Source organism: Bubalus bubalis, chromosome 2, assembly GCF_019923935.1.
Source record: "Bubalus bubalis isolate 160015118507 breed Murrah chromosome 2, NDDB_SH_1, whole genome shotgun sequence".
Taxonomy (NCBI): Eukaryota; Metazoa; Chordata; class Mammalia; order Artiodactyla; family Bovidae; genus Bubalus; species Bubalus bubalis.
In genome coordinates this window covers 2,860,746-2,884,493 of record NC_059158.1, presented here as the reverse complement: position 1 = coordinate 2,884,493, position 23,748 = coordinate 2,860,746, and the positions used below count along the sequence as shown (strand labels likewise).

Below are 23,748 nucleotides of genomic sequence, written 5' to 3'. Positions count from 1 at the left end.
TGCTCGTCACCAGTGTGGGTTCGTCACGCCTCCCTGGACACCGATGGACACCGTGTCTCACCCGAGCGCTTAGAATGCCCACCAGCAGCCTTGTGAGGTATCCCGTGTTCGATGCGGAAGTTCAGACGGGGTGTGTGTGGATAGCTCTCCCGGGGACACAGAGTTAGGAGGAGGACAGCCCATGGCTGTTGGGCAGTTCTCAGAAGAGGGGTCACGCGGGCTGGCCTTATCTCCTCCAAAGGTGAACGAAGGCCGGAGGTGGGAGGAGGCGGCCAGGTGTGCGTTCCTCCTCCATTGGCTCTCAGCACTCTCCCTGGAAGGCAGCAGTTCCACTGTAGGCTCATGAACAGCTTATCCCTCAGCCTGGTCTCCTTGCTCACTTCTCAGAAAACTCTCGCCTGTCCGCCTTCAAAGGGAAAGAGCAGCACGGAGCCCCCGTCGGGCAGGGTCGAGGTCGGCCGCCTTGTGTGAGAGCCCCTGCTCTCGGGTCTGGGCCCGCAGCCCCATTGGGCTTCCCGAGCGGTTGCCCTGCCGACCTCCTGCGGAGCCCGCGTGTCGCCTTCCTCCCCACCGTCCTTGCCGCCATCATCGTCCATCCGCCCTGTGCTCGCACCAAGGCTCCCCACAAGCCCACAGGGCACGGTGCCCCTCGCCGAGCAGGGGACAGGGGGGCCGCGCATGTCACTCTGTGTTTCTGTCCCATGTTCTCCGGGCAGCGGCGAGCTGACGACCCAATGACCTGGCCCAGCGCGAGTGTGAGAAGCGGGCCTCGTTTCTCAGCGCTGGGTATCTGCCTTTGGTGGGTTTTACCTGCGTGTATGTGAAGGGCGGTTTCACTGATGATCACACACAGTCACGTGTCTGTTTCTTCACTCAGAGACATAACTAGGAGTCGCAGGGAAGAGGAGAGGCTTCGAGCAAGATGTACCTAAATTCAAATCCTGACCCTCATCAACCCGTTCTCTCCTCGGTCAGGGTATTTAATCACTCTTAAGACTTGATCGTCACTCAGAGTGTCTTCTGAAGCCCAGGGAACACCATTCGTGAGTGAAGGCTAGTCTTGTCCCTGCTGCGTATGTGAAATGCCAGAACCAAGGGATATGTCACAAATGCTCTCTCATCCCCAAACCTTGTAATTAAGGCTGTCATTTCATAGATTGGTCAGTTATAAATAATTGAAAGGCTCTAAAAAGTCTCTGAAATGGGGCCTGATAATAATCTTAGCTTTATTCAATAATGCTGATGTGCAGTTTAAATTAGTCTTTTACATAGATTCTTCTTCTTCAAGCATGTCCTCTTCATAGAGCCTAGCAAGTGCTTCTCTTTTCCTCGCCCCCCATCTCGCCTCCTTAATGTTGTAAAAACCACCAGCCCGAAGTCACATAGAATCCCCTTCACTTCACTTCAGTCACTCAGTCGTGTCCGACTCTTTGCGACCCCATGGACTGCAGCATGCCAGGCCTCCCTGTCCATCACCAATTCCCAAAGTTTATTCCAACTCATATCCATCGAGTCAGTGATGCCATCCAACCATCTCATCCTCTTTCGTCCCCTTCTCCTCCCACCTTCAGCCTTTCCCAGCATCAGGGTCTTTTCCAATGAGTCAGCTCTTCACATCAGGTGGCCAAACTATTGGAGTTTCAGCTTCAACATCAGTCCTTCCAATGAATATTCAGGACTGATTTCCTTTAGGATAGACTGGTTGGATCTCCTTGCAGTCCAAGGGACTCTAAAGAGTCTTCTCCAACACCACAGTTCAAAAGCATCAATTCTTCAGTGCTCAGCTTTCTTTATAGTCCAACTCTCACATCCATACATGACCACTGGAAAAACCATAGCTTTGACTAGACGGACCTTTGCTGGCAAAGTAATGTCTCTGCTTTTTAATATGCTGTCTAGGTTGGTCACGGAGAAGGCAATGGCACCCCACTCCAGTACTCTTGCCTGGAAAATCCCATGGACAGAGGAGCCTGGTAGGCTGCAGTCCATGGGGTCACGAAGAGTCGGACACAACTGAGTGACTTCACTTTCACTTTTCACCTTCATGCGTTGGAGAAGGCAATGGCAACCCACTCCAGTGTTCTTGCCTGGAGAATCCCAGGGACGGCGGAGCCTGGTGGGCTGCTGTCTATGGGGTCGCACAGAGTTGGACACGACTGAAGCGACTTAGCAACAGCAGCAGGTTGGTCATAACAAAGGAGCAAGCATCTTTTAATTTCATGGCTGCAGTGAATTGGCTTTTAATTTCACCATCTGCCGTAATTTTGGAGCCCAAGAAAATAAAGTCTGTCACTGTTTCCACTGTTTCCCCATGTATTTGCCATGAAGTGATGGGACCAGATGCCATGATCTTAGTTTTCTGAACGTTGAGTTTTAAGCCAACTTTTTCACTCTCCTCTTTCACTTTCGTCCAGAGGCTCTATAGTTCTTCTTTGCTTTCTGCCATAAGAGTGGTGTCATCTGCATGTCTGAGGTTATTGATATTTCTCCCAGCAATCTTGATTCCAGCTTGTGCTTCATCCAGCCCAGTGTTTCTTATGATGTACTCTGCATATAAGTTAAAGAAGCAGGGTGACAATATACAGCCTTGACGTACTCCCTTCCCAATTTGGAACCAGTCTATTATTCCATGTCCTGTTCTAACTGTTGCTTCTTGACCTGCATACAGATTTCTCAAGAGGTAGGTCAGATGGTCTGGTATTTCCATCTCTTTCAGAATTTTCCAGAGTTTGTTGTGATCCACACAAAGGCTTTGGCATAGTCAATAAAGCAGAAGTAGATGTTTTTCTGGAACTCTCTTGCTTTTTCGATAATCCAACAGATGTTGGCAGTTTGATCACTGGTTCCTCTGCCTTTTCTAAAACCAGCTCGAACATCTGGAAGTTCACTGTTCACGTACTATTGAAGCCTGGCTTGGAGAATTTTGAACATTATTTTACTAGCATGTGAGATGAGTGCAATTGTGTGGTAGTTTGAGCATTCTTTGGCATTGCCTTTCTAGTCTGTCAAAACCTGAGGCAGCATCACCAGCAAGTTCACGAGCCAGTGGGCTTCATCTGGAAAAGGTGAGGAGTTGGGTGCCTTGCTTTCCAAGACCCTGACAGCACAGGAGTTCCTTCTATGACTCTGCTCTCTGTAACACACCTTGTTGAGGTTGGAGTGGAGCTTCCTTCATGGTGTTAACCTGCACTCACTCAGCCGAGCGTGTCCCAGGGTCTCCTGCACATACATGGATGTGCCCTCAGAGCTCAGTGCACACCCGTCACTGCGCGCAGGCCAGCCTGCTCCTGACCCTGCCCACTGCAGATGGCCGTCGAGGCCAGCTTCCTCCGCGGGCGTGCAGGGGTACAAGGCCCCCCTCCATGCCTGATGTTCTCTGATTCTGAAAGTAATTGATGGTGATAGTTAGATCCCGGAAGCATACCTGTGAATGCTGGATTTTGACCAAGGTGAGGTTTGCCACTGACCCTCTGCATTTACTGAACTGACTTGAAACAGCTTGGCTGCCAGGTGTCACAGGCAGCCTGTCGCGTTGACGTGGGCCGTGGCTCACGGCCTGAGTTATGTAACGGTGGTTCCCACTGTCGGCTGCGACCTCGGGGCCAAGTCCAGAAAAGCCCTTGGCTACACTTCACAGAAGCTTTTAACACCAAGTGATGGCAGGGACGTGGCGGGGATCACGGCGGCTTTTGGGGACCCGTGAGCTGTGACAGAAGCCACCCTTCACACAGATGACAGACCGCGGATACCTCGTCACCAGGGAGACATCCTTTACCGGACCGGACAGGCCTCCCCGGAGGAGTGGGGTGAGGAGGGGAGACTGGAAGAGAGCACAGATCCTGTCTCTGGCTCTGATCCCGATGTGTCTCAGCCAAGCAGGCTCAGCACGCGCATTTTCAGTGACTCTCAGCTGTTGTGTGAAGTTTGCAGCTGTCCCTGTAGCCGCCGTGTTTTTCTTGCCATGATCTTATAGCGGTTAGTACTCTGCATTGTGTGTGGCTGTCCCTGCTTTTCTTAATAATTAAGTGCTTTTCTTACTGAAAACATGTTTTAAAGGGAGCACATGTTTCCCTCTCGGCCAGCGACCGTGCTTGTTCTCTGCTGGCCAGTTTAGAGAGCCGTTAGGCAGCAACGTGGCCGCTGGCAGGGGTCCTGCTCGCTGATGGCCGGCCGCCCCTCTGTTGATGGACTGCTCTATCAGATAGGCGGAAGCGACCCCCTCTGCCGGGACAAGAAGATCCAGCAAGAGCCAGAGCAGTGGCACAGGCCCCACCCGTGGGAGGCGCTGCAGTGCCGGCGTCCCAGGGGCGCATCCCGGTTTGGTTTCAGATCCTGGCCGTGCAGGGTGCACGCCTTCTCTGCATGCGCGCCCAAGCCTTCATTCGTGCACACGGCCTCAGTGTCGTGCCAGTCAGACCCTCCCGAGTGCGTCTCAGTTGACGTGGCCTCGCGTCCAGTATGGAAGGCCCTCTGTTTCCTGGCCGCCCGCCTTCCCCGGTCCTCCGGGGCTTCGAGGTGTGTTGACGGGCGCTGTTCTAACTGCCTGTGTCAGAGCTCTTCGGGAGCCTCATCAGTCTGTGCGTCTCTAATTGACATCAATAATGCGTTTGCATCTGTCAATACTCCCTAATCACCGGGTTATAAACAGTGGAGCTTCTGTGATAAGTCATTCCCACAGCTATCTTCAGACATTAGGGCTTAAGGCTCCTGTCAATATTTTGATGTGCTATACATTGTTTCTATGAGGACATTCTTCTCTTACGAGAAGGGCAGCTGTGCAGCAGGAGACAGAACTGAGTCAGTGTCGCCGCGTGAAACCCAGCTGCAGAGGCGGAGCATCCAGCGGAAACACAGGACGGCTGGCCGTCCAGCGCGGTGCACTGCGGTCAAGCTGCCTGGAGTCACCGTGCCCGTGATGCTGTGAGTCCCTGAGGGCGACGTGCGTGCCAGGGCCCTGCCCGAGGAAGGGAGTTGGACCAAACAGTGGCGGATGTTCCAGGAAGGAGGACGTGTTATCATCAGCTCGATTTTCCGAAGAGGAAGCTTGCTCGAGTCAAGTGGTGACTGCGAGGCTGGGTCTCACCCCCAGAGCTGGTGGCGTCCATGGCTGGACTCTTGGCCTTTTAGGGACCAGCTCGACCAAACCCAAAGAGGGAGACCCAGTGTCAGAGCACCGACTCCACGGTGTCTGTTACGCAGCCAGAGGCTCCAGGATGTCTGGCTTGGGAAAAGATGCGTGTGGAAGTCTGTCCCCTGTCACCTGCGGGAGGGTTAGCCCTGGGATCTGTGCATCAAGCAGCGAGGCCAGTCCTCTGACCTGGCGGGAGGCACCGCTGTGACCCGCAGCCACGTCGTCCCCAGCAAGTCCCGGGTCAGCCACCAGCCGCTGCCCCTGGGCAGGTCACTAGGCTGCCATTTGTGCCCGTGTCCTCAGTCACAACGGAAGTGACGGCCATACCTGCTTAGTAAGGCTGTTGAGGGTTCATTGAGTTAAGCGGAACAGTGCTTCCGGTGGTCCTGGGCTTGTGGGGTGTGTATTAGAGGGTTTGCTGTTGTTTCAGTGTGAAGCCAAACTAGGTGTGCAGAAGAGGGCTCTGAAAACCAGTCAATCTCTGTCCGTTATTCCTGAGCTCTTTATGTGCTAGACACTCTTCCAGACAGTAGGATACAGCAGTAAATGATAATAAATGAGACAGGTCCTGTCCCTGCCCCTTCCCCCGTGAAGCTCACATTCCGTGTTAGAAAGAAAGGAAGTTACCGTGTGAATCAGTGAAACACCCGTTCAGCACATGAACAAGCCATGTTGAGAGGTGAGCCCCCAGCCCTTCCCTTGAGACCACTGAAGACATCCCGGCTGAGGCCAGCTGAGGTCCTTGTGAGGAGAGGCTCCTCCTGGGGGCTTTCGTGGTGTTCCTAACATCCCTCTGCAAAAGAAGGTTAATTTAACATGCCTCATATGGCAGCACAGGAGCACGTGTCGGTAATTTAAAAACAAAGATACATTAAGGCTACATGCATGAACTTTTTTTGCTAGTGACATTAACAACTTAAAAAGCTTAAGGTCTCCCACCAGAAGCTGTACCCAAACACCCGAGGCCCTTACATCTGAAGGCCAGGCCTCGCCCCTGGGCCTTGCTCCCCACCCCTGGAGCTGTCCCTCCCACGTCACGGCCCCTGACCCGTCCTGTTCAGGTAGAAGTGATGCCCTTTAGATGTCGTTCATTTGAAGGCCTTGGGAAGCGAACTCCTGTTCACTCAGCAAAGGAAACAGACCGTGTCTGAGAGGTGGACATTATCACTCATGGCTGTGAAGTTAGGCTTCCATGAGCTCTGCGTTTTGACTGAAGTGACTTCTTGGTTTATTAGTGTTGGGGCGGGAATCAGCACTTTTCTATATGTTAAAATCCTCGCTCTAATCTCATAACACCCGTGGTACTTGCTGACAGCATGGATGACGTTTGCAGATGTAACTTTGAAGAGGTTCACTGTGCACCTTCTAAGTGTGCGCTCCACTCAGCTGCCAGGGTAGGCGCCTAAGACAGCTCACGGGCTGACGTTAAAACTCGTCCCTCAGGCTTGTTTTTTCTGAATGAAAAGTAGCGTATCAGTCTTCTCTGGATGGTTTTCTCCTTTAAAAAATTATTTTACTGGAACTTGAACAGCTTATGTAAAAGAATGAATATTTTGCCTTTCACTTAATTTCACCAACGTTGACATTAGGTTGCAGACGTAACCCTATCTCTGTAGATGTCAGCGGTGTCTTCTTAGGACAAGGACATGTGTCTGCCCTCTCAGGGTACTGTTTTCACACCTCAGATCTGAGCATCAGTGAGTGCTGGCTGACTCACAGTCCGTTTTCACACCTCCAGCCGCCCCACCTTTATAACTGCCTCGAGCCAGAACCCATTCAGGCCTCAAGAGGTGCATTCACGGAAGAGGTGTAGGCACGTCTCAAGTCTCCTTTGATGAGGAAGAGACCCTCTGCCTTTTTTCCATGATATTGGCATATTTAGTCTAGACTATTGCCTGTCTGAATCTGTTGGTGTGTCTCTGTTATTACACTTGGAACAAACCCTTCGGCAGGAACCCTGAGTGGGTGATAAGGCTTCTCCCTTTCCAGCCGTCAGTAGCCCACAATGCTGCTGGAACTGTTATTGGTTTGTGCTCAGTTTGATCCTTTGTTAAAGTGGAGGCGAGATATTTCCATGACAAACATCCCATTTCTCTTCGTGATTAATAAATCAACGGTTCCCCATCAGCCTTTGACCCAGTGATTTCCAGACCCATTAACGCGCCTTGCCTGAATCAGTTACTACCTCGTGGTTGCAAGATGGTGACTTGTCTAATTCTCTTATAACCTCCTTGGCTTCTCCGTATCACTTGGGGCCCTTTTTAATGGCCGTAAGCCTCAATTACAGTCAGGTATGTTTCTTAGTCATCTGTCTTGATTCTCCCAGTTTAGCAAACACATGATCTTAGCCCAGGACTCAGAGGGCTCCCTCCTGACCCACTCTGGGGGTTTATCTTGGAGTCAGGTTCCGCCCCGGGTGTCACATGGCTCCACCGTTTCTCCCGGAGGCCTGGAGATCAGCCTGACGTCAGAAGGCCGGGCTTCCGTGAACTGCCCGTTGGCAGCTGTTCAACCTGCCTGGAACTCGGACGTGAACGAAGTGGAGACATGGGCTCGCCTTTATAGCTCCCTGGGGATCACAGCCGCACACGGGGCTTCCGGCCTCTTCACCTGAGGTCTGGCCAGCATCTCACGTGACTCGGGTCTCTTTTGCCTCATGATTTCTTTTTATCACTCCCAGTATTTTATGTTAGAGCTTACCATGATGTGTTAATCTCCCAAATGTTGACAATTATTCGGTTTGCTTTTTCTCCCTCTCCTGTTAGAGACATTGTGGCTGTAAAAACCTTCACGTACATTCCTGGCTGTTTTCTTAAGACAAACTTCTAAAATGAAGATTATCGGGTCAAAGTTTGCCTGTGTTTTAGGGTAAAAGCATAATGCCTTATATCTGGTATCACCCCCAGGAATGTGCCTGCCTCGAGCAGACAGAGGTCTCCGGGCTTCGGTGGGCCGTGGGCCGGGGCTCAGAAGCTTCAGTCCGCTCAGCCGAAGCCTGGCGCTTCTGCCCGACGCCTCCTCACCCAGCTCTCTGAGGCCCCTCTGTCCCCTTCAGTCTGCGGTTTCAGGCGCGGCTTTAATCCGGATGAGCACCTGTGAGACGACGAGGGGTTTTTCCATTATTTGTCGATCACAATGTGTGTGATCTCAGCGTGGAGGTCCATTTTTCAGGGGCAGGGTATGTGATCTCAGCGTGGAGGTCCATTTTTCAGGGGCAGGGTGGGGTGTCTCACGTTCATAACCGGTTCCTGCAGCTCTTCTGCCGCCTCAGCACACGGGGAGCCCTCCACCCAGTCGGTCGTTCACGCGTTTGTACTCCCGGAAGCGGAACAGGAGCGACCGGAGGGTGACGGCGGTTCTAGAACTGCACTGGGGGTTTGAATTTTCCCTTCTCAGAGGTACATCGGTCCAGCTGTTGTGATGTAACGTATCTGTAGTTAGGCCTGTGACTGATCAAGCCGCAGCTCTGAGCCGGCTCCTCCACGTGGGCCTGGAGGTCAGCGTGACACGGGGCCCTGGACGCTGCTCTTGGGACTCCAGCCCAGGAACATCCTCGGGCAGGGACGGCAGCCCAGATGATTTTTTTTTTTAAATCTTTCTTTCAGCTGGGATAGAACATGTTTGCCAGTAAATTCTTTTATTGAGGAAAAGATGGGGTTTTTGAGGTCAGTGAAGCCCATAGCTGCCCTTCTGCCCTGCCGCTGAGGCAGCAGCTGACGCCGTCTGCTCCATTCGTTCCAAGTGCACACTGGCAGGCGGCTGAGACCTGGCATGGAGGTTTGTGGTTTTTTTTTTTTTTAAACTGAATTGTGTCCCAGGAAAGAGTCTGACCCAAAATGCTTCCAAAGGTGTCAGAGGAAGGGGACTAACTTCAAAATGATGTTTTCTGGCCTCTGATGTTCTCAGTCACGTGAGAAGCAGTCAGGTTGTCATGCTGTGTGCACATGCACATGGGTGCTTATGTGTGTGTATTCTGCTGGGAGGGGGGTAATTTTAAAAACTTCTGCTTCATAAACCACACTAAAGACTTTGACTGTGTAGGTCACAGCAATCTGTGGGAAATTCTTCAAGAGATAGGAGTCCCAGACCACCTCACCTCTCTCCTAGAAACCTGTATGCGAGTCAAGAAGCAACAGTTAGAACCAGTCGTGGAACAATGGACTGGTTTAAAATTGGGGAAGGAGTACAACAAGGCTGTATGTTGTCAGCCTGCTTATTTAACTTATATACAGGGGCTTTCCAGGCGGCCCAGTGGTAAAGACTCTTTGTGCCAGTGCAGGAGACACAGGTTTGCTCCCTGGGTTGGAAAGATCCCTGGAGAAGGAAATGGCAACCCACTCCAGTATTCTTGCCTGGGAAATCCCATAGACAGAGGAGCCTGGCAGGCTACAGTCCATGGGGTCACAAAAGACTTGGACACAACTTGGTAACTAAACAAGAACAACAAACAGGACATCCTGCAAAATGCTGAGCTGAATGAATCACAAGCTGGAATCAAGATTGCCGGGAGAAATATCAGCAACTTCAGATATGCAGATGATAGGATTCTGATTGCAGAAAACAAAGAGGAACTGAAAAGCCTCTTGATGAAGGTGAAAGAGGAAAATTAAAAGGCTGGCTTGAAACTTAGCGTTAAAAAAATGAGATCATGCTATCCTTGGCATCCTGCCCCTTTACTTCATGGCAAACAGAAGGGGGAAAAGTGGAGATTGTGACAGATTTTATTTTGCTGGGCTCCAAAATCACTTCAGTCAGTGACTGTAGCCATGAAATTAAGAGACACTTGCTCCTTGGAAGAAAAGCTATGACAAACGTAGGTGGCGTATTAAAAAGCAGAGACATCACTTGGCTGACAAAGTATAGTCAAAGCTGTTTTTTCCAGTAGTCGTGTACGGATGTGAGGGTTGGACCATTAAGAAGGCTGAGCACCAAAGAATTGATGTTTTCAAATTGTGGTGCTGGAAAAGATTCTTAACAGTCCCTTGGACTGCAAGGAGATCAAACCAGTCAATCCTAAAGAAAATCAACCCTGAGTATTCATTGGAAGGACTGATGCTGAAACTGAAACTCCAGTACTAGGCCAGCTGATGCAAAGAGCTGACTCATTGGAAAAGACCCTGATGCTGGGAAGGATTGGGGGCAGGAGGAGAACGGGGCGACAGGGTGAGATGGTTGGATGGCCTCACCAACTCAGTGGACGAGAGTGTGAGCAAACTCTGGGAAATAGTGGAGGACAGAGGAGCCTGGTATGTTGCAGGCAGTGGGGTTGCAAAGAGTCAGACACGACTTAGGGACTGAATGACAACTTTAATTAAATAGCATTCAGTTAAATTTAAGTGTCAGAGACTGTCCGAACCTTCACATTCAGCTGATCATTGCTCCTTAAGATAGTTCAGAACAGGGGCATCGCTACTACAGATACCAAATGAATTTTCTTCTAAATGGACTTTTCCTAGTGTTACATTGCACTAAAGTTCATCTATATATAAGGAAAGCGTTTAACGTCAAGGCTATTGAAAAGTGTTGAGGATTTGTAGTTTGAGCCAAACTGTTTAAAAAAAAAAAAAACTCAAGGAAATCAATTATTTTGCATCAACTCAGGAATTTATTGCAACTCCAACATACTTATTCCATGTGCTTAGCATAATGCTTCATAATTCCAAGATAAACTCAGAACTGATTCTAGAAAACCCTATGAAAAAATTAAAGCGAGGAAGAGTGGGCTCCCTCTGTGTGGAATCTGAGGCAGATTACCGTGCAGGGGCCTGGACTCAGGTCTGGTTCTGCCGTAACTCTCTGAGGACCTCAGGCAGAGGACGTCAACTCTTTGCCTCTGTCTAGTCAGCAGTGATGTCAGTATCAGTCTGCTCTTCTAGCCCAGGAAAAACATTCTTCGGGTCAGAGCAGCTTCTGTTGTGTAAAGAGTTATTGAACACAGTAGCACCCTAATGAAAATGCCTCAGTCTGGGGACAACAGTGATTAGATTCATAGATTAGATGAAGCACATATTGGTTTCTTAGGTGATTTAGCCACTTCTGTGCGGTTTTTTTTTCTTCTGCTTTTTGAGCTCTCTGTGCTGTCACCACTAACCGTCGTAGAAAAATTTAATATCTTTTTAAGAAATGTGATCATCAACAGAACTGAGTTACAAGCAGCACTTTGGTTGGCTCTGTCCAAGGTACCATCAGAGCACAATGCCAGGAACTTCACAGTTGACATAAATTCACGTAAAAATTTAGGGGCTCATTGATCCTCCCATGCTTGTGATCGAGAAGGAAAGACTGTTCAAGTCAGAGATCTGCTATCAAATTCTAGGTTGTGATCTTACGCTTGCTACTTAATTTCTCTGAGACTCAGTAAAAAGAAGGCTGTTGAGATGGGGATAGGATAATAATGTTTTATAGTCTAGAAGTCCAGAGTCAAGTGATAATTACATGTAACAGGACACTGGAAGACTGTAACGTGGAAGAGTTCTAATACTGATAATAAATCACATTTTTTTTTTTTTTTTCTGAGCACTTACTTTGTATCAGGCTCTGTGCTATAAATGATTTACCTGCACCCTTTCGGTTAGCCTTCGAGCCAATACTTCGAGATGAGGAAACTGCCTTTTAGGGCAGTTCATTAGCATACCCACTGTGGCCCTACCCTCCTAAGTCAGAGAGGCAGACAGAGAACCTGGCTTTAAAGCACAGTAGATAGGATTTTCGTGACCATGTGTTAAAAAAAAGGGGAACAAGAAGCATCTTGTGACTTAATGGCTAGATAACTTGGAGGGAGTTTTGGTTTTGTTTTCTTTTTTGAAATTTATATTACTTTTCTTTTTTCAAAAATATTGATTGATTTGTGTGTTGGACTGTGCCGTGTCTTAGTTGCAATGTGTGAGATCTAGTTCTCTGGCCAGGGGTTGAACCCAGTCCCCCTGCATTGGGAACGCAGAGTCTTAGCCCCTGGACCACCAGGGAAGCCCCCTACTTATCATTGTTTCAATCAAAGTGATGCATTTTCCAGATTAGACACGTATAGGCAGAAAGAAAGTTGCTCTCCTCATCCTGCTTTCCTGGCTCTAACTCTGACTTTGCACATATGATTCCATTGCCGCCTTCCAGAATTCCCTGTGCGTTCGAGGTGGTGTGTCATGGGTGTGTGCATTCTTTTTAACTACTGATGCTGTGCCACGGTATGACCATGTTGTCATTTTTCTGGCCCCTTACTGCTTAAATGACATTGGTCTCAGCTTTTTGCCATTATGAGCAGGGCCAGAGTAGACATCCTAGCACCTACGTCTTTATGCAGGACAAAGTCTGAGGGAGCGAGCCTTGAAAACGTAGACCCCCATCCGCCCGCTGCCCAGCAGCTCACCGTTCCAGAAGCCTGTCCTCACCCTCACCCTTCAGCCCTGAGAACATCAGGTGTTTTCATCTTTATCAGTCCAGTTTGTGAAAGACAGTATCTCTTTAGTTATGGGTCAAGTGAAGGATAAGTTCTCTTGTACTTTCTTCTGGCACTTCTATAGATGGCTTTTTTATTTTTAACTTTTGACGTACTGAGAATTTATCTTGGCCTAAGAATGGACTTTTTCCAAAATGATAACCCCTTATCCCAGTACTGTTTATTGAAGAAGTAGACACTTCTGTCTTCGTGGAACCTGTCAGGCGAGAAGATCCTCCAAGCCTCCCTTTACCTGGTGAAGAAGCAGTTACGGCTCTGCCTTGGCTCAGGCCTCCTGTGCTCCCCGGGAGCCTGCTGCCTCAGGCCTCGCCGTGTGAGACAGTCCATCCTGCCGCCTCCAGAACACCCTGGATGCCCTGCCTCCTCTCGCAGCTCCAGCCTGGACCCCAGCTGTCTGGAGCAGCTCCTCCAGAGGCCCGGGCTCCTCACTGCCGGAGCCCCCGTCCGCCCACCATCATCCAAGCGCCTCAGTGCGTCTGACCCTGTGACCGTGTTCAAGGGCACTCCTCCTCTGAGCCCCTGCCCCTCCTCCTTGCTGCAGCCCTGCTCTTCCCTGGGATCACCGCCGCCCCTGACCCCTGACCCCTGAGGACGACTCCCAGCTGTGTCTTCAGCGATCACACCCTCCTGCGCACACACAGTGCAGTGAGGGCCCTGCTGTGAGCCCTGAGCCGCTGCTCTCCAGCCCGGGGCCTTGGGCGCTGCTGCTCGTCTCCCAGCCTCCTCGTGGTCTGCCTCTCCTGCTGGCCTTGGGTTTCCACGGTGGAGACTGGATACAGCATATTTTATATTAGACTAGAGTTTGCCTTACCGAGGGCTCTCTCTGTGTCGAGTGTTAGACTGAGGACTTCACATGGCTCGTCTCTGACAAAGGAGTTATGTGTTTGGATTCACTTTTTATTTCAACCCAGAGCAGTCTGAGCCAAAACCCACCCCTTCCCAGTATCTGTCAGTATGTCTCCAGAACTCTCTAAAAGGAGGCTGTGTCCTCAGGAAATCCTCTTTGAGGCCATTCTCCCTGCCAGGCCCCTTGCCTTCCACCACGCCAGCTATCCGGCTCAGTCAGCCCCCTCATGCCAGATCCTCCCGGGCCCTAGGAACTCAAGGTGATCAGATAGACTCTGCCCCCAGCAGCTGGTGGGGGGACTGTTGTAATGAGGGGCACAGGGCAGGAGGCGGGTGCAGGGGACAGCACTCCCTGAAGCGCCAGCCAAGGAGCACATGGGCACTGCCGGCTGAGGGCAGGGGTCAGAGACGAGCCAGGGGCTCCCAGGAGCTTGCATCCCACACGTGGGCTTTGTCCTGAGGGCGGGCCCTGAGGCCCAGCTGAGCTGGGACAGGACTGTGGCTGTTCGCTGGCACCCGGGCAGCTCCCTGCCACCCTCTGGAAGCACCTGGGAGCAGAAGCTGTCTCTTTACCACGAGAATGTGAGTGCCTGGTCCACAGCGCACGCCCAGCAGGGCTGGTGGGCAAACGAGTGTGTATTAATAGAGTGCAGGGGATGTGATCCAAGGGTCTCCTTTTCCTTAAAAAAAAAAAGCATGAACTCAAGAACTAATTATACCTTGTTTATTTTCTCTACAGAATCAGACCCATTTTCCAAACACCAGATGGCTTAAATTAATTGTTAAAATAGTAATAAGGTTGATCCTTATAAAATATAAGCAAGTCCTTTTTGTTTTGGCAGGATTTTTACAGCAGCTCCACAGAGTAAAATCAAGCCTTAATAGAAGCAGGAACACCAGATTGTCTAATACCTGTTGGCTTCTAAGAGGGAAAAATAAAAGTAAAGCTTTTTATCCTTTCAAGAAAAAAAGGAAAGAGGAGAGACTATCCAGTTATAACTTTGACCCCTTAATGGCAAAAAGCCACTCACATCCTGCTTTAGTCTTTGAAATTTGCTTATTTTAATACACTGCCCTACAGTGTGGACATTTAAGAGCATATATGCAAGGATTTCCCTGATAGTCCAGTGGTTCAGACGTCTCACTCCCCACACAGGGGCACAGGTTCGATCCCTGGTCAGCGGGGCTAAGATCCCACATGCCATGCAGCCAAATAAATAAAGTACTTGAATTAAAAACAAAAAAAGGCTACACACGAAAAAGCGTTTGTCTTCAATGCAAGCCAGTCTGAGGACAAAACAAAAATGGATGTGATTACCCTCTTAGTCCCTTCTGTAAACACTTCTGATACTTAAGTATAAATAAGACTTTTGGTTATTATTCTTAATAACTCAAGCAGAGCTTTAAACAAGATCCAGGCTTTCTTAGTCACCAGATTTGTTTTCCTGCCTCCTGTTTATTTCTCCTCTCACAGTCCGAAGATGAGAAATGACCGCTTCTAACCACACACTTGATTTAGCAGCTCTGAAGAGGGAGAAGGGGGGTGGGGGAGGGAACGTGAGCTCTGGCACGCAGCTCAGGACAGAAGACTCTACGGGCCGAGCAGGGTCACTGCAGCACCCAGGATCTCTCAGCGGCATCATAGTGGTACACGTTGAGCCCTTATTTTCTTTTTTCTTTTGGCTGCGCCAAGCAGCATGTGGGATCTTAGTTCCCCAACCAAGAATTGAACCTGCGCCCCTTAAACTGGAAGCATAGAGACTTAACCACTGGACCATAGAAAGCTTTTCTTTACTATATAATAGTTCCAAATATAGTAATAATAACTAATACTAATAATCGCTACCTTTCGTTCTGCTTCTTACAAACTTGTGTAGCCTGTTTTCACTAAGACTGAACAGGAGCAGTGCATGCCAGCCACAGCTGAGCATCAAGGCCCCAGCCCCGGGGCAGTGAGGGTGCTGTCTGGGTGGGACGCACGGGGAGCCCTCTTCGTGCATCCCAGGGAATGGGGGCCTACAGAGCAGCATGTTGGATGCTCTCTCGGCTGTAGCCATTAGCCCTTAGGCCCTGGATTTCCAGCTAGAGGCGCGGTTCGCGGACGCCTTCCTGAGTCGGTACACGTGTAGACCGAGGAAGGGAGGGAGGAGAAGCCTTCAGTACTGAACTAACACGTGTCCCAGGCACTCGCCCTTCAGGTTGAAGATTTACACTTTCATTATAGTTTCTACAACTGTGCATGGCAATACTAGATTTTAAAAATAAAACATAACATGCAGACTAAATCTTCCTACAATAAAAATCTCTATAACATAGAATATTCCCCACTGTCGGGTTACAGCCTCCTTGAAAACTGATGAATTTTAACTAAAGAATACAGATCGTCCATTGATGGGGGGCAAAGGGCGATCTGACTGGTAATTTGAGGGGTTTCTCAGCCACAGTGGTTACTGTGCTTTGTGCACGATCAAAAGAACCTAAGCCGAGATTCCTCAGTGGGCTCACATCCCTAGAACATGTGCTCAGGCTGCAGCTCTGAGCAAGACGTCCTGGACACACCTGGGCTCCAGCCACCATTCCGACAAAAGAGACGTGCGCGGCACGCCCGTGAGGGAGGGAGCCTTGAATACCCAGGGCTTCCGACCACGGACAGGTGTGTATTCCCAGTTTAGTCGTCACTGCATTAATCTTACACATCGAGTAACTGAAACTTGAAAATGGGTTTTTGCTAAACATTTGCACATTGATTAAAAGCTAAATTATATTTCCTTAACCAAATTAAAACCCACTTTTCAATTTCATATAGGGGCTTCTCTTAAATTCTTCAAACACCTTAAAAAGTAGCAACAACACAGAAAATAGTCCTTACAGAACCAGTTACTAAACCCGTTATAAAATATCAACAGGTTTGGTTTAACTAAAATCTTCACTGTTTGTACACAACATCCTAGAGTTTCCGAATGTGACATTAATACCTTGCTCAGTTTTAACAATAAAAAGAATACCCTGATGCCCTTTCGCGGTACTGGTCACCAATCCGAGCTGCCTTGTGGTGGGTAAAAGTTTACTTGTTGCTTCAGTGCGAGTGTGTGTGTGAGTGTGTGTGTGTCTGTTGCTTTGCTCACTAGGAATGCTATTAGCAACAGGGAACCAAGAGGACTCACGTGAAGCAAGAATTGTCCTCTGGGAGATGCCGGCCAGCTTGGTATTGTCTAGGTTCATCCAGCAAACAGGTGAAAACGCAGTCCTAGAGCTCCAAGGCCTCTTGGAGCAGGAGGCCTGAGATTGGAAGGCGTATGATAAGAGGTGAAACGCTGAGACTGGGCCGTGTTGCCCTGGGAGCAGGCAGAGCCTGAGGGAAAGTGTGCCCATGTCCCGCACTCAGAGCAGCAAGAGGCCTCCGGGAGGAGGCAGCAGGAGGCCACTGGGCATAGCAAGAGCTGCTTTGCAGGAGGGGATGGAATGGGCAGGGCTGGCGAGGGCCAGAGGCAGAGGCACCGAGTTGCAGAGAAGAAGGTGGGCGGTGAGGGCAGAAGGGGCCAGGGAGCAGGAACCGGGTCCCTCCGGGGTTTCTGTGAGGGTGCAAGGGTCTTACTATGTTTGCTGACGAGGAGGAGGGGGCCAGTGCTGGAGGAGGCGCCTCCTGCACACGGAGGAGGAGGGGCTGGGTGGGGCCGGATCCTGGAGCAGCCGGGGGAGCCTGCTTTCCTGAAGGAGCCTCCCATGCTGCTGGAGGAGCGGGAGGCTAGGGTAGACCGAGAGACGGGCAGGACAGTTCCGATGCAGAGAAGAAGCTGAGGCTCGTGTTTTCTTTTTCCTACTTTGTCATTCATCTTCAAAAAGAAAAGCATAATTATGTGGGCAATACCAAAGAATGTTCAAACTACTGCACAGTTGCACTCATCTCACACACTAGCAAAGAAATGCTCAAAATTCTTCAAGCCAGGCTTCAGCAGCACGTGAACCAAGAACTTCCACATGTTCAAGCGGCATTTAGAAAAGGCGGAGGAACCAGAGATCAAATTGCCAACATCAATTGGATCATTGAAAAAGCTAGAGAATTTCAGAAAGACATCTATTTCTGTTTCATTGACTACACTGAAGCCTTTGATTGCGTGGAGCACAATAAACTGTGGAAAATTCTTAGAGAGATGGGAATACCAGACTACCTTACCCGTCTCCTGAGAAACCTGTATTCAGGTCAAGAAGCAACAGTTAGAACTAGACATGGAACAGTGGATTGGTTCAACATTGGGGAAGGAGTATGTCAAGGTCACTTTGCTTATTTAATTTATATGCACAGGTGCCTCAGACAGTAAAGAATCCTCCTGCAATGTGGGAGATCTGGGTTCGACCCCTGGGTTGGGAAGATACCCTGGAGGAGGGCATGGCAGCCCACTCCAGTATTCTTGTCTGGAGAATCCCCGTGAACGGAGGAGCCTGGCAAGCTACAGTCCATGGGGTCGCGAAGAGTCGGACACAACTGAGCGACTAAGCACAGCACAGCAGCAGAGCACATCATGCAAAATGCCGGGCTGGATGAAGCACACAAGCTGGAATCAAGATTGTGGGGAGAAATATCAATAACCTCAGATATGCAGGTGACACCACCTTTATGACAGAAAGCAAAGAGGAACTAAAGGGCCTCTTGATGAAGGTGAAAGAGGACAGTGAAAAAGCTGGTTTAAAACTCAGCGTTCAGAAAACTAAGATCATGGCATCCAGTCCTGTCACTTCATGGCAAATAGATGGGGAAACAATGGAAACAGTGACTTTATTTTCTTGGGCTCCAAAATCACTGCAGATGGTGACTGCAGCCATGAAATTAAAAGACACTTGCTCCTTGGATGAAAAGCAATGACAAATCTAGACAGTGTATTAAAAAGCAGAGACATTACTTTGCCGCCCGCAAAGGCCCGTGTAATGAAAGCTGTGGTTTTCCAGCAGTTGCGTATGGGTGTGAGAGCTGGGCGGTAAGAAGGGCTGAGCGCCCAAGGGCTAATGCCTTCAGACTGTGGGGCTGCAGAGGCTTTCGAGAGTCCCTTAGACAGCAAGAAGATCAAACCAGTTAATCCTAAAGGAAATCAACCCTGAATATTCATTGGAAGGACTGATGCTGAAGGTAAAGCTCCAACTGGCCACCTGATAACGAAGAGCCGACTCATTGGAAAAGACCCTGATGCTGGGAGGAACTGGGGGCAGGAGGAGAAGGGGACGACAGAGGATGAGATGGCTGGATGGCATCACTGACTCGATGGACGTGAGTCTGAGTGAACTCCGGGAGGTGGTGATGGTCAGGGAGGCCTGGCGTGCTGCCATTCATGGGGTCACAGAGAGTTGGACACGAATGAGCGACTGAACTGAACTGATGAGAAAAGTTGGGCAGGCTCTGTTACCATAGACTGAGAGAATATGAGGGGGTGCGTTGAAAATAGGTACGAGGAGAGGTGCAGAGATGACAAGTTTAACATCGAATAGCACATTCAGGATCACAAAGGGAAGAGGCTGGTGCCGTCTTCCCCAGGCTGGGCTCGGCAAGAAGGCAGTGTGGACGGCAGGTGAAGCGGGGGTACCCACACTGACATCACCACGGTGACTGGTCACCAGGCTCCGTCTGGGCGGGGCAGCCCTGAGGTGGGAGCACAGCTGGGCTGTGGGAACGGAAGGGGCCGATCAGCGGGAGGCTGCACTGAAGATGGAGGGCGAGCTCGGGCTGACGGTGGAGAAAAGCAGGATGGAGCTGCATCCGGCCTGGGGCCTGGAGCTGGCGGTGAGGTCGAGGGCAGAGGACGTTAGGGAGACGGGTTAGCGTGGGGTGTGTGTGAGCCAGGGTGATAGCATGGGCCCCGCCAGGCCTGCAGATGCCCGCAGCGGGGCAAGGGCACAGGAACACCACGCGGGCCCCCCGGACAGCAGCAGAGGGCAGTCAGGACGCAGGTGCAGCTCTGGGAGAAAGTCGGGACTGTCCCCCTGTACTCCTGCCCTGCAGTACGTGGTGCCACTGGAAAGTGGGGTGAGCAGGCCCCGTAAACCTCACAATGCAGAGCTTATGGGGCCCTGGGCCCACAGGCCCTTAGAGCCATGAGTAGCTGTCTGCTGGGAGACCCTGGCCTTCTCAGCCTAACCCAGTAAGCAGCTGTGCTTACGTAGCTGAATTGCCATTTGTGGCTTTGTGTTGAGACTTAGCTCATGTGTTTCTACCTAAGAACCTGTGCTGTGAGGCTGGAAGTAAAGAAAACTGATGAGCCTGAGTGGCTGGCATGATAAGACTTCATCTGGCATCGTCACATGTCCTGTGATTAAGCGCCGTAAGAAATTACCTGTCAGCAGAGCCGTAGCCGGCAGCGTGCCGCAAGTACAATGCAGCATGGTGTTATAAAATTCACCTTGCACGGCTGTTTTTCCAAAAATTTAAATCTAGAAATGCCTTACAATCCAGCAATTCCACTTCTGGTTCTGTGCCCAGAAAACTTGCGAGCAGAGACTGGAAGAGCTGTTCATGCCCATGTTCATAGCGCCATCCTTCGCAGTAGCCGAAAGGTGGAAAGTTTAAATGATAAATTTTAGATATAACCACAATTTTATAAAAGTAGAATAAATTCTTCTAAATAAATGGTATAAATGGTAGATTTTACATATGTTCTATCATAATAAAGGAAAAACCAACGTAGACCCTGACTTTGAGTTACCAAGGGCTTTTCACTCCTTTTTATTTTCAATTAAGCATTTAATTCTCGGTGAGAAAAAAAGCCAAGAAGAGGGAGATTTGTGTATCATTTTTAAATCACGAGTGTATAACCATGGACACATGCGTGTTTGTGTCCACAGATGCAAATACATGCTTTATTCTGCTTCCGCACAGCATGTGTGCATGCGTGCATGCTAAGTCGCTTCAGTCGTGTCCGACTCTGTGCAGCTCCATGGACAGCAGCCCACCAGGCTCCTCTGTCCACAGGATTCGCTAGGCAAGAATACTGGAGTGGGTTGCCATTTCCCTCTCTAGCAGCATGTGTGAGCTGCCAGTAACTGACTCCCTTAAGGAAAAGGAATTCTGTTTTAACCCTTTGCAGCAGGGAGGTACAACCAAAGGAAGCTTTTTCAGCTCCACCCATTTTATTCATTTCTTCTCTTCTCTGAGTCAAAAAAGGTAACTGTGCAGAAAGCCTCTTAAAGCCAGGATGCCATATAAGTGCACAGCTGGCAGGCCACGGGCGCTAGGCCTCTGGTGCCTTCCACCCAGAACAGGGTTAGGCCTGACGCCCCTGGACAGGCCCGGCAGGGCCAAGGGCAGAGGCAGCGACCTCACCCTTTCTTCTGCTGGGAAAACACTCTGAAAAGGAAACCTCCACTTCAGCCATTACTTTTCAATCACACTGGTGATCCCCCCCACAGTCCCTGGGCAAAGTATCACCCGGCCGCACCCTCAGAGCTGGCCATGCCTGCTGTCGGAAGCTCTGCCTTTTGAGAAAGTTCCACGGAGGAATCCTGAAGGGTGAAGAACCACGTGTGGATCTCTCCATCCAAGCATTGCTCTGAAATCCCTCCGGGCCTGCTCGCTCCACGAGGCTTCCTTCTGCAGAACTGCCTTCGGTTCCAGTTTCTAGGGCTCCTGAGAAGACTGAGTTGTGTCTCAGCTTCTTTCTTCATCCTTGACTCTGATTCACTTAACTGTCTCCAAAAGGTAAATCTACCCTCAGAGGATGGCTCTCTGCCGACAAAGACGATACGCAGAAGACCCCTGAGCTAACATTCAGTAAACACTGAGCGCCTGCTCTTGCCAAGTGTCCTGCTGGATGCCCAGGACAGGCGATGAGACGCTTCCCATCCCTGCTGTCAAGCTGCTGACCATCTTAGCGGAAGACAGACGCTCTCACAGATGATTAACTATGCAGTGAACGGCGGTGGCTGGTGTGGTCGAGCAGGGGCCCAGGAGAGGAGTGGCTCTCAGAAGGGTTTTGAACAGAGACCTCGTCCCAGAATGCATTATCCTCTCCCCGAATGACAGTCCTAAGGAAGATGTGAGAACACTCCATTTCCTGACAATCATTTACCATCTCTTTACAAATGCATCTGACCTACATTCGTGCTCAGTCGTGTCTGGCACTTTGCAACCAGCCTCCTCTGTCCATGGGATTCTCCAGTCAAGAATACTGGAGTGGGTTGCCATTTCCTCCTCCAGGGGATCTTCCCAGCCCAGGGATGGAACCCACATCTCCTGCATTGCAGGTGGATTCTTCACCACCGAGCCACCTGGGAAGCCCCCTGGGATATTTGCAATAATAGGGACCAGATAACTGCTCTCGTGTGATGACCTGGCCTTGAGCCCCACAGACTGATCAAAGAAGATGCATTACAGCATCTTAGAGCTCTAGCTGGATTTTATATTTTTGTTGGTCATTTAAATAACTGGGTGCCATAAGGATGTGTTTGACAGCTGTGGCTAAAATGACGGAAATAAAATATTCCTTGAGTCAGAACAGTAGGGCAGAAACAGCGTGCTAAACTTAACAAGCGTCCTTCACTTGGATGGTAACTGTGTTGGCACCAGAGAGCCCCTGAGCTGTTCTCGTAAAGAGGCGGTTGGGGGACTTCCCTGGTGGTCCAGTGGTTAAGGCTCCAGGCTCCGAATGCAGGGGCACGGGTTTGATCCCTGTTTGGGGATCTCACGTGCCACACAGACCATTGATACTTAAAAGGAATCATCTAGGAAGACGGAACAGGGATTTTGTGGTCAGGTGATTTAGTTCCAAGCAAGGACCTGTTTTACTAGGAAAACTCTCTCATCTCCTTAAGAATACATCAGCAATGCCATTTAAGGAAAGCCATAAGAAGGTGTATTAACTAGCAGAGAAATATGAAGTTGAAAAATTTGTAAACTTCTCTGAAAATGCTACTGAAATTGGCATTTCCGTAGCGGCCACACCTGTCAAGCACACAAAGGCGTGGAGATCTCGGTAGTCCTCCTCTAGTTATTGAATTAACACTTTTCCATGTTTCTCCTTCGTGTTGCCATTCTCGTTTTGCACACATTTTTGGCATTTACACAGTAGGGGATATTTAAGATATTTTACAGTAACCCTAAACAAAATGAGTGCTGCTGCGCTATGTCATCTGCAGCACTAAAAAAGCATGTGCTCATGTACAGCCCTCTTGGATGTGACTGTGTGAAGGGCAGCTGGGGAAATACACAGGAGGTTCCAGGCATCACTCCTCTGCCCCCGTACCTATGCAGACCAAGTCATTCTCCCACCCTCAGGAATCTGATCCTTATTCAGACCAGGCCTTTGAGCCACTGCGAGATAGGTAGTCAGCTGACGTCATCCTTGTTTTCAGCGTGAAGATGGAAACCACGTTTTCAGGAGAAAATCTGTCAGGTCATAACATAAGCGAACTTCCTCTGTGCTTCGTCCCTCAGGCACAGAACAGCCAGGATTGGTTTCTAAACCGCACTGCTTAGAGTGAAGGCGGAACACCACCTGGTTAAGCTCCTTCCCATTGGTTCCTGGGAAGAGAGGAACACAGAGCAGACTGTTGAGTGTTCAATTTAAAATCTGGGGTGCAGTTCAGAACCCACCAGAGGCTCGCTGACAGGCAGGCCTGCAGCACAAAAGAAGTCGTGGCAGAGATTTCCTGAGTGGTCCCCCGGCCCGGTTCCCAAGATCTGTGGCCGTCACCAGAAGTTACCTGTGGAAAACAGCCACCATTCTGACGGTATTCACAGCTCCTGTGACTCGGAAATTCTGATAGTGTGCAGTGCAAATGATGTGTCTGCCGCATGACGCCAGCCCCAGCGGGAAAGGTTAAGCAGCTGGGGATGGCGCAGGTGACTGGTCGTGGGCTCACCTGGAGGCTTCTTCCCGGCCGGGAGCAGCCATGCCCTTAAACAGAACAGCTCCTTGTGGGTTCCCCACGAGGCCGGGCACCCTGGCTCCACTTCTTCCCCCGTGCTCAGAGCCGCAGAGAACAGGACACAGCGTCCTGGCCTCTGAGGACTTTGCCTCGCAAGTCCCCAGCCCCCATTGGACACAAGTTCAGATTCAAGGGAGAGGGACACGCCCCGCCCCCAGTTCTCAGTGGCAGGAGTGTCACAGAATCAGTGGCCTTGTTTTAAAACAACCGCAGGCCTATGACTCACAGACAGCCCTTTGTCCTGGAGTCCTCAGAAGAATTGTGTTCTAATTGTAGTCTGACTCTCCCCTCGGCGCCAGCTCTTGACCGAGAGCCTGGAGCTCCACCTGCACCTCGAGGGCTCAGGCAGAGACGAGAAGGCCAAGTTGGTGAAACATTCAGGCGCCAGGCTCCTCGGCTGGCTGGGGAG

General features: G+C 50.2%; 1 protein-coding gene across 9 annotated transcripts in view; it reads left to right on the top strand.

Moving 5' to 3' along the window:
• The window catches only part of LYRM4 (LYR motif containing 4), an 88,686-nt gene that overhangs the window by 32,203 nt on the left and 32,735 nt on the right, over positions 1-23,748 (top strand). The window contains exon 3 of one of the 9 annotated variants that reach the window (XM_044926722.2): positions 14,273-14,314. The exons of 4 other annotated variants lie outside the window; for them this stretch is intronic. In XM_044926722.2, the coding sequence (XP_044782657.1) occupies positions 14,273-14,299 (27 nt within the window). In that variant the 3' untranslated portion in view covers positions 14,300-14,314. 4 more of the 9 variants (XM_044926727.2, XM_044926716.2, XM_044926700.2 and 1 more) reach the window with 4 other exon arrangements.